This window comes from Phocoena sinus, chromosome 5 (assembly GCF_008692025.1).
Source record: "Phocoena sinus isolate mPhoSin1 chromosome 5, mPhoSin1.pri, whole genome shotgun sequence".
In the NCBI taxonomy this organism is placed as follows: domain Eukaryota; kingdom Metazoa; phylum Chordata; class Mammalia; order Artiodactyla; family Phocoenidae; genus Phocoena; species Phocoena sinus.
Genome location: NC_045767.1, coordinates 27,067,194 through 27,082,047, shown reverse-complemented (window position 1 = coordinate 27,082,047; position 14,854 = coordinate 27,067,194). Strand labels below are relative to the sequence as shown.

The window sequence follows — 14,854 nt, the reverse complement described above, 5'->3', positions numbered from 1 at the left end:
GAAGGAAGGGAGGAAGGAAGGGAGGAAGGAAGGGAGGAAGGAAGGAAGGAAGGAAGGGAGGAAGGAAGGAAGGGAGGAAGGAAGGAAGGGAGGAAGGAAGGGAGTTCCGGTCTTTGAAGAGCTCTGCTGAGTTTGGACACTTACAAAAGTGTAATATCATGACCTCACAAAATATATTTTGAAAGTCATGGAATAGAATTCACATTTTTCATCCTTGGCTTTTAGAGTATACTTATAATTACATAAATGTAGTAAAATGTTTCAAATGATAACTTTATTAAATAGCAAAAATAATGTGTATGTCTACATACGTTCACTTAAAAAGGAAAAGTAGCACTGTGAGTACTACGAAGTAACCAAAAGGGGCACTGTCTTTACATGGCTAGTAAGGAATTTTTGAGGTGATTGCCAAATATATGGATTTTCAAAGGAACATATTATTTTTCCTTTATCCTGATGGGTAAGTTTGGTGTTAGCAGATGGACACAGTCCTATCTTGGTTCTCCAAAAGAACAAGCCATTAACCTACTTTTCCTTTAGACATGCAAAGCTCTCAGACTCAAACTGAAAATCAAAGGAAGAGTCTAGAAAACTAAGGCAATGTTTTGCTTAAAAATCACATCTTCAAGTAACTCACTGCGGATCGTTAGAGATATATTCTTGTAGAACATACTAAATGAATGGAAACTACAGATTTACAATTTACTATAACTAGAGAAGTCCAGAGAAACCAGCCTAGGTCCTCCCACTGAACCCACTACAGTTCAAGACATTCTAAATTATCCTTTGCCACCTTTGTACTAAAGCCTGGAAAAGGCTGAGGTTTCAGATGAAAAACCACAGCTATACAGTGCTCACATTTGCTATTTCCCCCACCCAGGAGTTTCTCTCCATTTAAATTTCTAGGCCTTCACTATTTCTCTGAAATTTCATAAGTAAAACTAGAATGCTGAGAGAAGAGGTCAGAAAATTAATAAAAGGATAGTCTTCTCTGAAATATTTAATTTCTAAATGATCTAAACAATTTTCAACCTCAATGGTTATCAGAAGCTGAGTCAAGTCTTAAAAGTATTAGTATCAAATATACTATTTGATAATAAAATTTGTTTTACCCTTTTTCCATCTGTTTTAAAAGGCAATAATATCTTGGCCCCTAGGAATATAAATAAATAAAAACCCAGGGAGCCTCAATGTCCTCAGAATTCCTGGGACTAATGTTAAGGGAAAGAGACTTCAGCACCCAGAATGGGATTCTTTAGCACCAATCACTTGGGCCAAAAATCTACCTAATACATTTATCTCTATTTACTTTATAATTCTGATAACCATTTACATATTAGGTAAATATAAAATGACTATAAAATCACATGTTTGATCAACAAACATACTATTATGTCCACAGAACAAGTTTAGAAAGAAAGAGATCAGTCCTACTCACAATCACATTAAATGCTGCATCCATTCTTAGGAAGAAGGAAATATAACCTATTTATTGTTAATGTTAGGCAATGCTTCCTCTCTGGATGAAATGGGATTTATGTAAGTCTCAAGTGTGCATTAGAGAAGAGATGACTGTGGCGAGGGAAAGTGTCTTCGTAATGTGTCGGAATGAGTCCACACAACTTCACTGCTCATATTTTTGCCTTTATAGGTATAACTGCAGCTGAACAGTCGTTAGGAATTGTGTGGTGGTTTGTCTTCTCCAAGGGCATTCATTACTCACCTTCAGGTCCCGATGGACTACGCCCATCTGATGGCAGTGTAGCACAGCCTCCAGGATCTGCTGAATGCAATGACTGCATGCAAACACCAGGGGGCGTGTGTTAGTTCCAAGCTTACACTCACTGTCTGTATAGCCTCAGAGAGACTGGGTTAAAGTGCAAAACTAGCAGACAACTGGGGTTGTATTTTAAACATCTTCAGTAATGTAAACATGCTCAAGTAGAGTGACTACTGCCTCAGAACAATCAGGATCTTGCCAGATGTGAGCCAAAATGTGGGTCCACTTGTTCTAGAAAAATCCATCTTAAAAATATTTAATTCAGGAGCTCATTTCCTGGTTATAAATCCTCACAGGAAATGAACTGGAACACAACTATTATTTTTATAGCTTTTGTGCTCCACCTCCACCTCACACAAAAAAAGCTGTTTCCCTCTTCTCTCCCATTTTTCTAGTATCATTCCAAAGCTGTCACATTAGCAGTCAAGGCACCATTAAGGTTAAATTAGGATACGTAATGAATTTTTGATAAATCATTAACTTCGCATGCTTTAATTTAGCTGGCAATTATCATCTCTTGCCTGAGGGTTCATCAGACTCAAATGGAGCAATGCGTAACCAGTTGTTCTGCTACAGCAACCCATGGTCTCAGAACAGAAGTGGTGTTTAAATCTACAGGCGGACATACATCACAGGCCAAGTTTATCTCCAGGCAAGTGCTGGTCATCTCAGGAAAGCCTGCCCCCAAACTGCCTCTGGTGGTTTACTCCTTGGAAACGTAACAGGTTGTGTTCTCAATACTGTCCTTCCCTTTTTGCTATGATGTATATTTAGCCTGTAGATGAGCAAACTGAAAGAGCCATCATGCATTATCATTTCATCATTTAGTCATTTTAGGGAAAAGTTGGGAAAGGCAAGGGAACCATTTTAAATACCCACCCTCTGCCCTTTCCCCAGAAAAAAAAAAACCAAAAAAAACTTCCTTTGATTCGGATTTATGGACTCCATATACTGACCTTCAGGTCCCTGTGAACTATGCCATTTAGGTGACAATGATTTACACTTTCTAGAATCTGCTGTATACAATGACTGTAAAGATACAAGGGCAGAATGGAAGGGAGAACATTTTAAAGGCACATAGTCAACATTGAATACAAAATAAAATGAAAGTTCAAACGAAACAAACAACAAACAAAAATTATATTTTTCACATTTTTTTAGCTTTACACTGGAATTAAATAATGCTGAATAAAGCTAATTCTGGTTCTAACAAAAATGACATCCAACATAGAATTTGTGACATATTCAGACAAAACAATTTGAGCTGTGTTTTTCATTGCAACTCCATAAATTAAATCATTTGTATACAGAACCCAATATTTCCATATTCAGGGAGAAAATTTTATAAATAATTCCCACAATGTTCTGGGAAAATTCTTCAGTGACATAAAATTTATGGGTATTTCTCATACACATCTAAACTGTTTAAAATCTGAGGTCACAATTAAACATAGGTGTTGAAACAAGAGGGTAAACACAGATGAAGTGGCAGGTGAAACAAAGGTCAAAAAAAATGGAGGGAGACATTTACCATTTTGACTTAGAAATGGTGCTGCTTGTATAATATATTAATAGGAAAACTAACACACGTCTCCAATAATAGGGAGAATTTAAAGTAAACACATGGCATAAAACAAACTCCTCTTCAGTATAGTCATACTCTGGGGAAGGGCTAAGAACTTACAAAAAATAAATAAAATTTAAAATCCCCTGGAGCACTGGTGGTTGTTAAGACACATTTTCATACACCCCAGTGAAGGAAAACTTATGATTATTACTATGTTAAAATGCACAACTTATGCTATTCTTATTAAAGGCTCACTGATGTCAAATAGACGCTAATTAAATTCTATGGTAGACGTCATCGATGGGCACCTATAAGGTCCCATGAGCTGTCATATGACATACAGTAGTGTAGAACATATCACACTGATGAATTCTGTACAAGTTCACTATGCGATTCAAATGCAGGTATATACAGACATTCATTCATTCTACATTCATTCATATAAGGATTAAGCAAATACTTTAATGAGGATATCTTCAATCATTTAATGTACAAAATACTACTACTCCAAAGTAAATTCTTGAATTAAAAGAAAGTAATCACCATCTGATTTATTACAACATGTCACAAAAATTGATCATGATTGTGATTTTCTAGCTCTAACTCGATTAAATGTACCACTAAACAGCTTCATATTGGTTGTTTTTGACTATACAGCTTATTGGAGTGTTGGTAATTATCTGTTAAATCATATGACTCTTTTTCCTTCTACAATAATGTTCACTTTATACTACTTTTTAGGAATACTTCACTCTCTCATCTCAAACCACTGGTATAAGTTATTGGGCTTAATGAATAACAGAAAATAAAGAAGTAAACAAGAATTCATATTAAATAAAGTTTACCATATGTTACCAGTAAGAATTAATTCAATTCTTAACTTCTTGAGGACTACTACTAAACAGATTTTTACAAATTATTTGCTCTTTATGCTTGTAGTTAAGAAGAGAATGTTTCTTCTCCTTGATTATGTGTGGGACCTATCCTAAAATGTATCCCATTGTACATTCCAAAATTTAATATAAGCATGCATATGAAATGATCCAACCAACCAAGGGTCTATCCTGTTATCTGTAGGGCTGCTCGATAGTGAAAATGGTCTCTAGATTAATTTCAACCAATATTTTGAAACACAAGAACAACCTGTTTAACATCACTTTGAAAAGCAAAATAAAGGAAATTCCCTAACTTTTTTTATTACCTTGATTAAAAAGATTACTCTTTTGGAAAGTGGGCAAATAGCTACTTCCAAGGCTATTCTGAAGCCCTTTTCAGAGGCCTAATGTGAGGAACTGGCTTAAACTGAACAAGTGGTGATTCACTCATTATAGCATAAGTGACATGGAACTTTCTATTTGACTTTGGCAGGAAAAATTCCATTAAAAAATTAGAGTGTAGTCATGTGCAGAGAAGATTCACAAAATGTCATAAACAGTAGCATTAAACCAAAAAGATTCATTAGAAATTTAGAAGTGAGCCTGTATATACATGTGCTACTTCGGAGGGATGGGGAACCTTCTATCGGCTGACTATCTGAGGGCCAGGCTACAGGCGAATTAGCAGCCTTAGGAAGCTCTGAAAGCATTAGATAGAGAACCAGCAGGCACAGACCATCAGTAACTGAATATATATAAAACATCTCATTTATATTGCTAATAATGAGCCAAGCACTCACCGCCAGATTTTTCAGAATGAGTACCAACTGCAGAATATATGTAAGAAATGCCAAGGAAATTAACACCATACAGTCTAAGTAATGCCTAAGCAAGTAGATGAATGTTACTTCACTCCAAAAACATTGCCTAGGAAGCCTCAAATTAGACAAAATGTTAGCCATTTTTAACTTCTGTAAAAATTTTGCCAATTAACAAGATTGGGAAATCCTCTTGAATCCTCTGAAGTACCTGAATAAATATTTTTCAAGTGAGAGTTCCAAGGACATTAATGGAATTTCCAAAGCATTAAACAGCTCATAATGCCTGAAGGAGACCACTGGGCCTTTTGGAGTCTGTCTCTTTTTATGGCCTCTGATTAGACATGGGCTGTTCATGGAACTTCTGTGATGATGGAAATGCTTTATATCTGCTATATCCAGTCAGTTGCCACTAGCCACTCGTGCAATTAAGCACTTGAAATGGGGCTAGTGAAACTGAGGAAGTGAACTTTTTATTCAATTTTAATTAATTGAAATTGAAATTAAGAGTCATATGTATAAACAACAAGGTCCTACTATATAGCACATGGAACTATATTCAATATCCTGTAATAAACCATAGCAGAAAAGAATAAGGAAAAGTATATATATATAACTGAATCACTTTGCTGTACAGCAGAAATTAATACAATGTTGTAACGTAGTATCAAGTATACTTCAATAAAATAAATTAAAAAAAAAAAGTCATGTGTGACTAGTGGCTCCATACTGGGCAGCCTAGCATCTAGAGAGCTCATAACTTTGATAAAAAAGTATATTTCTTTATTAGAAGTCATTCCAGTTAGGCTTTTTTAAAAAATAAAATATGTATTCTAACTATAGATACTAGATAAAAATAAAGTTCAGGCCAGATTCATAGTTTTTTTTTTTTTCCTTCAAAGAATCATCTTGGAAATCCTTAAGAGAGAAATATCAGTTAAGAGGGTCTCATCAAGAAAAGTCCAAGATGGTATTATGAAAGTCTCATAATCTTAAGCATCATAATATATTTGTAGAGAGATATACTGAACAGGGGTCATCTGAGTGCTGAGTCCTGTATCTTGCCCAGGGCAAGTCACTTACCTGGCGTCGGCTTCACTGTAATATTCTCTCGCCACTATGTCTTCAAACAGCTCACCTCCAGTAACTCTGTGAAGACAAGATATTCACATTAAAAAAGAAGAAAAAACTGGGCATCAATAGATTTGCACCAGTGTTCATATGAAATATATGCTTTCAGATTATTTTAAAAATTATTATCAAAACAGAAAGCATATTAAAACATTATAAGACTCCATAATGTTCAATTTATATTAATCTAAACATTTCCATCTTTTCTGTTTGCCTTTGTATCGCTAGATCCCGAGGATACAACTTTCTGTATACCATAAATATACTCAGACGTATCTTATAGAAAATGGTTTCTATGAAACTCTTCAATTCTCTAAATATTAGCTGAGGTCTGACAAAGTGTGTGGAACCATTTAGGAACATTTTCTGAACAAAAAGAGAGGACAGGATAACACATATCATGGGTGTAGAGTGTGAGTTTGCAGGCTGTATTTCTCTGGAGAGGCTTGTTTTTTAAACTGCAATGAACATGCCTTTATGGGCTAGAGGTGGCCTTCCAAAATACATACCACTTTGGGGCTGAGTGCTTGATTTTCCTTGTAAAGCAATTTCCTTTATGTTCCATGTCTTTGCCGGTAAAGTAAGACTCAGGTTTTGGCAGTGCCTGGGAGGCAGCAGTGACCCCTTGCCAGCTAGGAAGGAGCCATATCTGTCTGCCCTTTTTAATAAAATGAAGACTTCCCCACTACTCAGCAACTAGATTTGGTTACTCCAGGAAGTTCATTCAGACGGTGGACTTCGAAGTTCTCTAAATAAGGAGATGTAACTATCTCTGGGATTAATTTCTTCTCCAGGTCCAATAGATTACTGCCTTGGGGCTACAATTCCCTAACCAGTGATTCTCTGGCTTAGGCTTTTCTTCTCCCTGCTTAAAAAATGACTTTTTAAATTTTAAAAAGTCATGTAATTTTGTGGTAAAATTTTAAAATATGGAAATGTACCAAGTCCTCCCCTATCTCTTAATCCCAATTCCACTCCGGGAAATAAATCGATTTTAACTTTATGCATGTCCTTTCAACTTTTTGTGTATCTTTTAACATTTATACTTTTCCCTTTACAAACACACACAAAGAAACACTTTTCTCACTACAGTGCGATTGTGCAACATACAAAAATTAGGCTAATCGTGTTTTTCATTTTACATTAAATCATGGGCACTGTTTCATGGCAGAAGGATTTTTTCCCCCTATTTAAAATAAGTAGTGTGTATGTGTGTGTGCACGTATATCTTTGAGTATTATTAGAAGATAAATTCTTAAAAGTAAAATTACTGGGTCAAAGAGTATCCACATTTAAAATTTTGTTGGGAAGACAAGGAAAATTACCTTCCAAAATGGTGGTACCTCCAACATTTTGAAAGTACCGACAGGCCCACATCATTACTAATAATGGTTATTGTCAATAAACGAAAATGCCTATCTAATTGGAAAAAAGCTCATGTTAATACAAATTTGAGTATTAGTGAAATGAATCATTTTTTAATGTATTTATCAGTCATTCCTTCCTCTGTTATGATCTGACTTGATTTTAAAAGAAACTTTCAGCTTTGGAGTTAAATCTCATAAGAGCTAACATTTGTTGAGCGCTTACCATGTGACACACAGTGTGCTAAGCTTTATATTAACTGATAAATTCTCAAAATTTAGGATGGTTTTACCACTAGCCCAGTGTATTGATGAGAAAATGGAAGTACAGAGAAGTTAAGTAACTTGCCCAATTTTACACAGCCTTGAGTGGCATAGGTGGGCCATCTACTCTACAGCCCATACTTTCAATCACTACACAGTACAGCCTTTTCAATAATTACACTGTCCATTTTTCTAGAGATTTAGAAGGTATGAGTCATTTGGTCAAGCATCGAGTGAAGGTATAAAACTTGCTGTATGTACATTAGAGAGTGTGAGATAAAATTAATCTAAGATAGTTTTTTGTTCTTGTTTTTTACTTTAAAGTTCTGAAATATCATCAAATGATAACATGTTCCAGGGATCACCAGTTATTACTTTTGTCTGTATTTTCCTCTCCTAAATGAAAAGATGTGATACTATAAACTGTAAACTTGTCTGAAAGTTTACCCAACTTTCCCCCATCTCCATGGCATTCTGTATATTTGTAAGTCCTTTAATGTTGAAGTTACTATTTTCAATTCTATTACTTTTACATATAAAATGGACATCTAAAATGATTATTTAAAGCTTCATATGGGCTTGTTATGAAAACTATGGTTATGTGTACATGTAATTTCATTTATTGGCACAGCTAAGTTTTTCTCCCAATTAGAATCTATGATATTAACGCAATCATACAGTGTGCCCTAGACAAATTACAATACAAAATAATTAAATATTAGACAGAAAGAACTTCCAACAAATCTGTTACTGTCTCTAACGATGATAACAGTTTCATGGGATTTCTTCCTTTGAACGTGACCAACGTAGATATTCATATTTATCTTTGTTTCTGACCACAGGTAGCAAGAAAATCTGTATATATTACAAACAATTTTGGATTGTTAAAGTGTTTAACAAATATTGATTAAAAAGTCCGTTTTCACTAATAAAATTGCTACTGCATATATAGTAGCTTCTTAAATATATTATATACTCCACGAGAATTGTCAGATCCTAAATCACTAGGATCAGGACTTACGGATCTCTGTTACCTTAGCACCGAACCCAGCAACTAAGACATAACATTTGTTCAATTAACGAGTACTGAAATAATGATTAAATGAATTAACCAAGTCAAGAAATTATGCTACCCATCTACTATAAGTTTAGAGTTTACATGTGCTTAAAAAGAAAAAGGAAAACACTAAAATTTAGCCACACGTGACAATAGGTTTTATTTCTTAAGGGGTTTATATCTAAAGAAGACTACAGAAAAGTCACGTGTAACTATTAAACAAATTTAAGGGGTATAGAGAGCTTTATGTAGAGCTGGAGATTATGTAGTCAACTGTCTCTGCCAGTACTCTTTCTCATTTTCTAGCATTCATTTTTCTCATTATTTAAAAATATCCTTGTGCAAATGAAGCCATTTTGTCATTTTTGCTATATGTATGATAAACGTCTGAGAAGGAAAAAATGGACTTCTAATAGAACACACTGCCTTAAAGAGAAGCTTGAATTTTCTAACTTTAACACATTTCTATATTCACACGATTGTTTAATGGAGCACAAAATTAAGCAGCAGTTATTACAGATTTTGGAAAATTTTTAGTATGCTATGTGAAGTTTCACACAGTCACAAATTAAATCAGTCTCATGAATAAACTGTTAGATTAATTAATTAGAGATTTTGCGAATAAAGTGGTGTCAGGGATCTGTATGATATGAGGCATATCAATTATATATTTGAAGCATTAATTATCATTTATGAACCTCTATAACATTAGAGCTTACAGGTAATAAATGATAACTCTAGAACTATGAAAAGATGAGACTCCATATATCAAAAAGATTTTTGTTGTTGCTGTTGTTATTTATGGGAATGCTGATTCATTTTGTGTTATCCAGCAAGAATGAATTATTCATGCTCCTTGTATATATATATATTTGTGAATTATATCAGAAATAGCTGAAAGTAGTTTCACCTTGAACAAAACATTTATAAAATTTTGAGGATTACAGTTTTGACTATGACACTGAGAGCAGCTGCTAGCATCCAAGATGTCAAAGATTGGACTTTGGAAGAGAAAATGGCTCCACGTTAACTCAAGAACCAGCACTGATGTAGAGATTAGAGCATGCCCAAGGTAGTGGGGCAAAACCCATGAACCTCAGGCTGTAGCCACGTTGGAAAACAGGAACCCAGAGCAGGGCCCAGCTAACGTACAGGGAGGAGGCAATATCTCCAAGGCAGGGCCAGGAGTGTCTCTGAGAAAAAGGAGTAATTCCCCCTGGAACTCCAAGTATAAAGCTGAAGAACAAACCCAATGAGCAGAGGCCACTGGACCTGAAATCCAAGGCTCTGAACAGAGACAGCAGAAGTCATGTTAGCAAAGAATCACCATAGTCAAATTTTTTGTTTGTTTGTCCAAAAACATTTCATATGCTGACTTGCATTTGGGTGACAGGTGTGTCTTCCAGTGACCTCCTGGGCAGAAGCTGTGAGTGGTGATGTGTTCACCTGTGCTACCTGCATGGTGCCCGGCACACTGCCTTCCATACTGTTGAACGATAACGGCAAATATCCATTGGGAGCTCACCATGTGCCAAGCCCAAGCACTGTTCTAAGTCCCTACGGGTTGTAACACAACAATCTCATGAGGTAGATACTAGAGCTATCATTTCCGTTTTATACACAAGGACACTGAATTAGTGGAGGTTAAGGACTTTTCCCAAGAACACACAACACAAGAAAGAAAGGGTTTGTTTATTCCCATTGTGCTACCCTAATTGTTTCCCCTTGGACACAAGCTGGAGAGCAGGAGAAGAGCAGGTCAAAGATCTCTGGAGAGCCCAAAGGGTCATGTGAAAAGACTGGGAAGAACAGTGACATAAAGGCACTCCCACTTATATCCCCTTTAATTCTTAGATTAAAGTAAGACCAACTGCTGGTGAGGGCTGGTCAGAGTGAAGCTGATCACGGTTCATTAACAGGAGTGTTACTGGTCTTCCTGGCCAGACAGTCCTTCACCAAGTGGGATGGTCCCTTGAATAGGCAAGACTGTCAGCACCAGGCCCCACAATAGGTGCCAGTAGCACTACCTTGTCAATCCCACTATTCCCAGTCACCCCAAGGTCCCCCTAGTGTCCCTGATGAGAACCACTGAGCTAAGGGAAGTCTATGGAGATACAATTGAAAAGTCAGGCCTTCTTAGCACCACCTTCTAACATATATAGTCAACCAAGCCAATCTCTGGGCAGGCATCTATGATGGAACATTGTATCTTCAGTACTTTATAGCATGTCTGGCAGATAGAAAGAGCTTAATAAATCTTTACTGAGTAAATAAATTATCAAATAATTAAATGGATGAATGAAACCAGTCCACAATTTTATGGTTTAACCCATATTTAAGCTAGAAACTGAGGGTAAAGAGGCCCAACTACCTTTCTATTATTTATCTACCAATCTCTAGACAAATCCTGCTGACTTTAGCTCCAAAATGGATCTTAAATCAGTACTTCTTTTCATCTCCACTCTAATGTCACCAGTCCAAGTCATCACTGTCTGTCACCTGCACTACTGCAATGGCCTCCTCATTGGCACCATCTCCTCTCTTGCCCCTCTGCCATCAATTCCCCAGACAGTAGCTTTAAGTGTACATCAAATCTTGTCTCATGGCTACATGAAGCTCTTAAATACCTGTGCACTGCTTTTCCAGGCAAAATCCTTACATGACCTGCATGTCTCCTGACCCTCCTTGCTGCCCCTCTCCATCCTGCTCCAACCACAGCAGCCTTTCTCAAGTTCCTCAAGTGCACCAAGCTCCTTCCCATCCCCAGGCCTTTTCACGTGCTGATCTCTCTTCCAGAACATTCCCAATGTCTTTACCTTTACTATTTGGTGAGTAAATCCCTCTTATCCTTAAAAACTTGGTTTAAATTTTATATCCTCAGACCCCGTACTCATCTAAGTTATCTTACCCCCTTAGAACCCTGTATTATACTCCATAACACTTATCACCATTATAATCACGTATTTCTTTGTGTACACATTTGTTTAATGTTTGTCTTTCTACCTGTATGGTTGCTCTGGGAGGGTAAAATCTGTTCCTGCTTCTTCACTATAAAATATCAAGCGATGACACATAGTGCCTGTGACAAGCTCGATAAATGCTCATTAAGTGAATGATCCCAGGGTTTTATATTTCACAGAGAGCAGATGTGTGGGATGATCACATATCAAGGCCATAATGTTGATGCTCCTGACACCATATCACTTACCATTATATTTTATAAGAAAGCAGGTATCTCTCAGGCCGTTTTCCCCTGGAAATCATATATTTCAGTTTTGGATATTATAGTATCTTTCCCATAAGACAGAGGTTGTCTGTGAACTAATCATGTCTGATCACAAATGCAGGAAGTATTTGTTGAATTCATTATAAAGGCACATACTTGGATTAGAGATTGAGAAGGGAATAAAAACATGGTGTTTTGAGGGCAGACAGCAGAAGCAAGAAGAACTACAATCCTGCAGACTGTGGAACCAAAAACACATTCACAGAAAGATAGACAAGATGCAAAGGCAGAGGGCTATGTACCAGAGGAAGGAACAAGATAAAACCTCAGAAAAACAACTAAAAGAAATGGAGATAGGCAATCTTCCAGAAAAAGAATTCAGAATAATGATAGTGAAGATGATCCAGGACCTCGGAAAAAGAATGGAGGCAAAGATTGAGAAGATGCAAGAAATGTTTAACAAAGACACAGAAGAATTAAAGAACAAACACCTAGAAGAATTAAAGAACAAACAAACAGAGATGAACAATACAATAAATGAAATGAAAAATACACTAGAAGGAATCAATAGCAGAATAACTGAGGCAGAAGAACGGATAAGTGACCTGGAAGACAGAATGGTGGAATTCACTGCTGCAGAACAGAATAAAGAAAAAAGAATGAAAAGAAATGAAGACAGCCTAAGAGACCTCTGGGACAACATTAAACGCAACAACATTCACATTATAGGGGTCCCAGAAGGAGAAGAGAGAGAAAGGGCCAGAGAAAATATTTGAAGAGATTAGAGTCGAAAACTTCCCTAACATGGGAAAGGAAATAGCTGCCCAAGTCCAGGAAGCACAGAGAGTCCCAGGCAGGATAAACCCAAGGAGAAACACGCCGAGATATATAGTAATCAAATTGACAAAAATTAAAGACAAAGAAAAATTATTGAAAGCAACAAGGGAAAAATGACAAATCACATACAAGGGAACTCCCAAAAGGTTAACAGCTGATTTCTCAGCAGAAACTCTACAAGCCAGAAGGGAGTGGCATGATATACTTAAAGTGATGAAAGGGAAGAACCTACAACCAAGATTACTCTGAGTAATGAGATACAGCAAGGATCTCATTCAGATCTGACAGAGAAATGAAAGGCGTTACAGACAAGCAAAAGCTAAGAGAATTCAGCACCACCAAAACAGCTCTACAACAAATGCTAAAGGAACTTCTCTAAGTGGGAAACACAAGAGAAGAAAAGGACCTACAAAAACAACCCATAACAATTAAGAAAATGGTAATAGGAACATACATATCAATAGTTACCTTAAATGTGAATGGGTTAAATGCTCCAACCAAAAGACACAGGCTCTCTGAATGGATACAAAAACAAGACGCATATATATGCTGTCTACAAGAGACCCACTTCAGACCTAGGGACACATACAGACTGAAAGTGAGGGGATGGAAAAAGATACTCCATGCAAATGGAATCAAAAGAAAGCTGGAGTAGAAACACTCATATCAGATAAAATAGACTTTAAAATAAAGAATGTTAAAAGAGACAAGGAAGGACACTACATAATGATCAAGGGATCAATCCAAGAAGAAGATATGACAATTATAAATATATAGGCATCCAACATAGGAGCACCTCAATACATAAGGCAACTGCTAACAGCTCTAAAAGAGGAAATCGACAGTAACACAACAGTAGTGGGGGACTTTTAACAACTCACTTACACCAATAGACAGATCATCCAAACAGAAAATTAATAAGGAAACACAAGCTTTAAATGGCACAATAGACCAGATAGATTTAATTGATATTTATAGGACATTCCATTCCTATGGAATTCCTACTTTCTTCTCAAATGCACACAGAACATTCTCCAGGATAGATCACATCTTGGGTCACAAATCAAGCCTCAGTAAATTTAAGAAAATTGAAATAATATGAGGCATCTTTTTTGACCAAAACACTATGAGATTAGAAATCAGTTACAGGGAAAAAAATGTAAAAAACACAAACACATGGAGGTTAAACAATACGTTACTAAACAACCAAGAGATCACTGAAGAAATCAAAGAGGAAATCAAAAAATACCTAGAGACAAATGACAAGGAAAACACGACGATCCAAAACCTATGGGATGCAGCAAAAGCAGTTCTAAGAGGGAAGTTTATAGCAATATAAGCCTACCTCAAGAAACAAGAAAAATCTCAAAATAAACAATCTAAACTTACACCTAAAGGAACTAAAGAAAGAAGAACAAACAAAACCCAAAGTTAGTAGAAGGAAAGAAATCATAAATATCAGAGCAGAAATAAATGAAATAGAAACAAAGAAAACAATAGCAAAGATCAATGAAACTAAAAGTTGGTTCTTTGAGAAGATAAACAAAATTGTTAAACCATTAGCCAGATTCATCAAGAAAAAGAGGGAGAGGACTCAAATCAATAAAATTAGAAACGAAAAAGGAGAAGTTACAACAGACAACGCAGAAATACAAAGCATCCTAAGAGACTACTACAGGCAACTCTATGCCCAAAAAATGGACAATCTGGCAGAAATGGACAAATTCTTAGAAAGGTACAACCATCCAAGACTGAACCAGAAAGAGTTAGAAAATATAAACAGACCAATCACAAGTAATGAAATTGAAACTGTGATTAAAAACCTTCCAACAAACAAAAGTCCAGGACCACATGGCTTCACAGGTGAATTCTATCAAACATTTAGAGAAGAGCTAACACCCATCCTTCTCAAACTCTTCCAAAAAATTGCAGAGG

At 36.2% G+C, this 14,854-nt stretch overlaps 1 protein-coding gene across 12 annotated transcripts in view; it reads right to left on the bottom strand.

Moving 5' to 3' along the window:
• CAMK2D (calcium/calmodulin dependent protein kinase II delta) overlaps positions 1 to 14,854 on the bottom strand; it is a 468,012-nt gene that overhangs the window by 78,446 nt on the left and 374,712 nt on the right. For 9 of the 12 annotated variants that reach the window (XM_032632322.1, XM_032632321.1, XM_032632323.1 and 6 more), the window contains 2 exons: positions 6,124 to 6,189; positions 2,737 to 2,809 (listed from right to left, as the gene is read on the bottom strand). In XM_032632322.1, coding sequence (XP_032488213.1) covers positions 2,737 to 2,809; positions 6,124 to 6,189 — 139 coding nt within the window. Of the gene's footprint in view, positions 1 to 1,723; positions 1,797 to 2,408; positions 2,487 to 2,736; positions 2,810 to 6,123; positions 6,190 to 14,854 lie in introns of those variants that run through there. The other 3 variants (XM_032632335.1, XM_032632337.1, XM_032632336.1) reach the window with 3 other exon arrangements.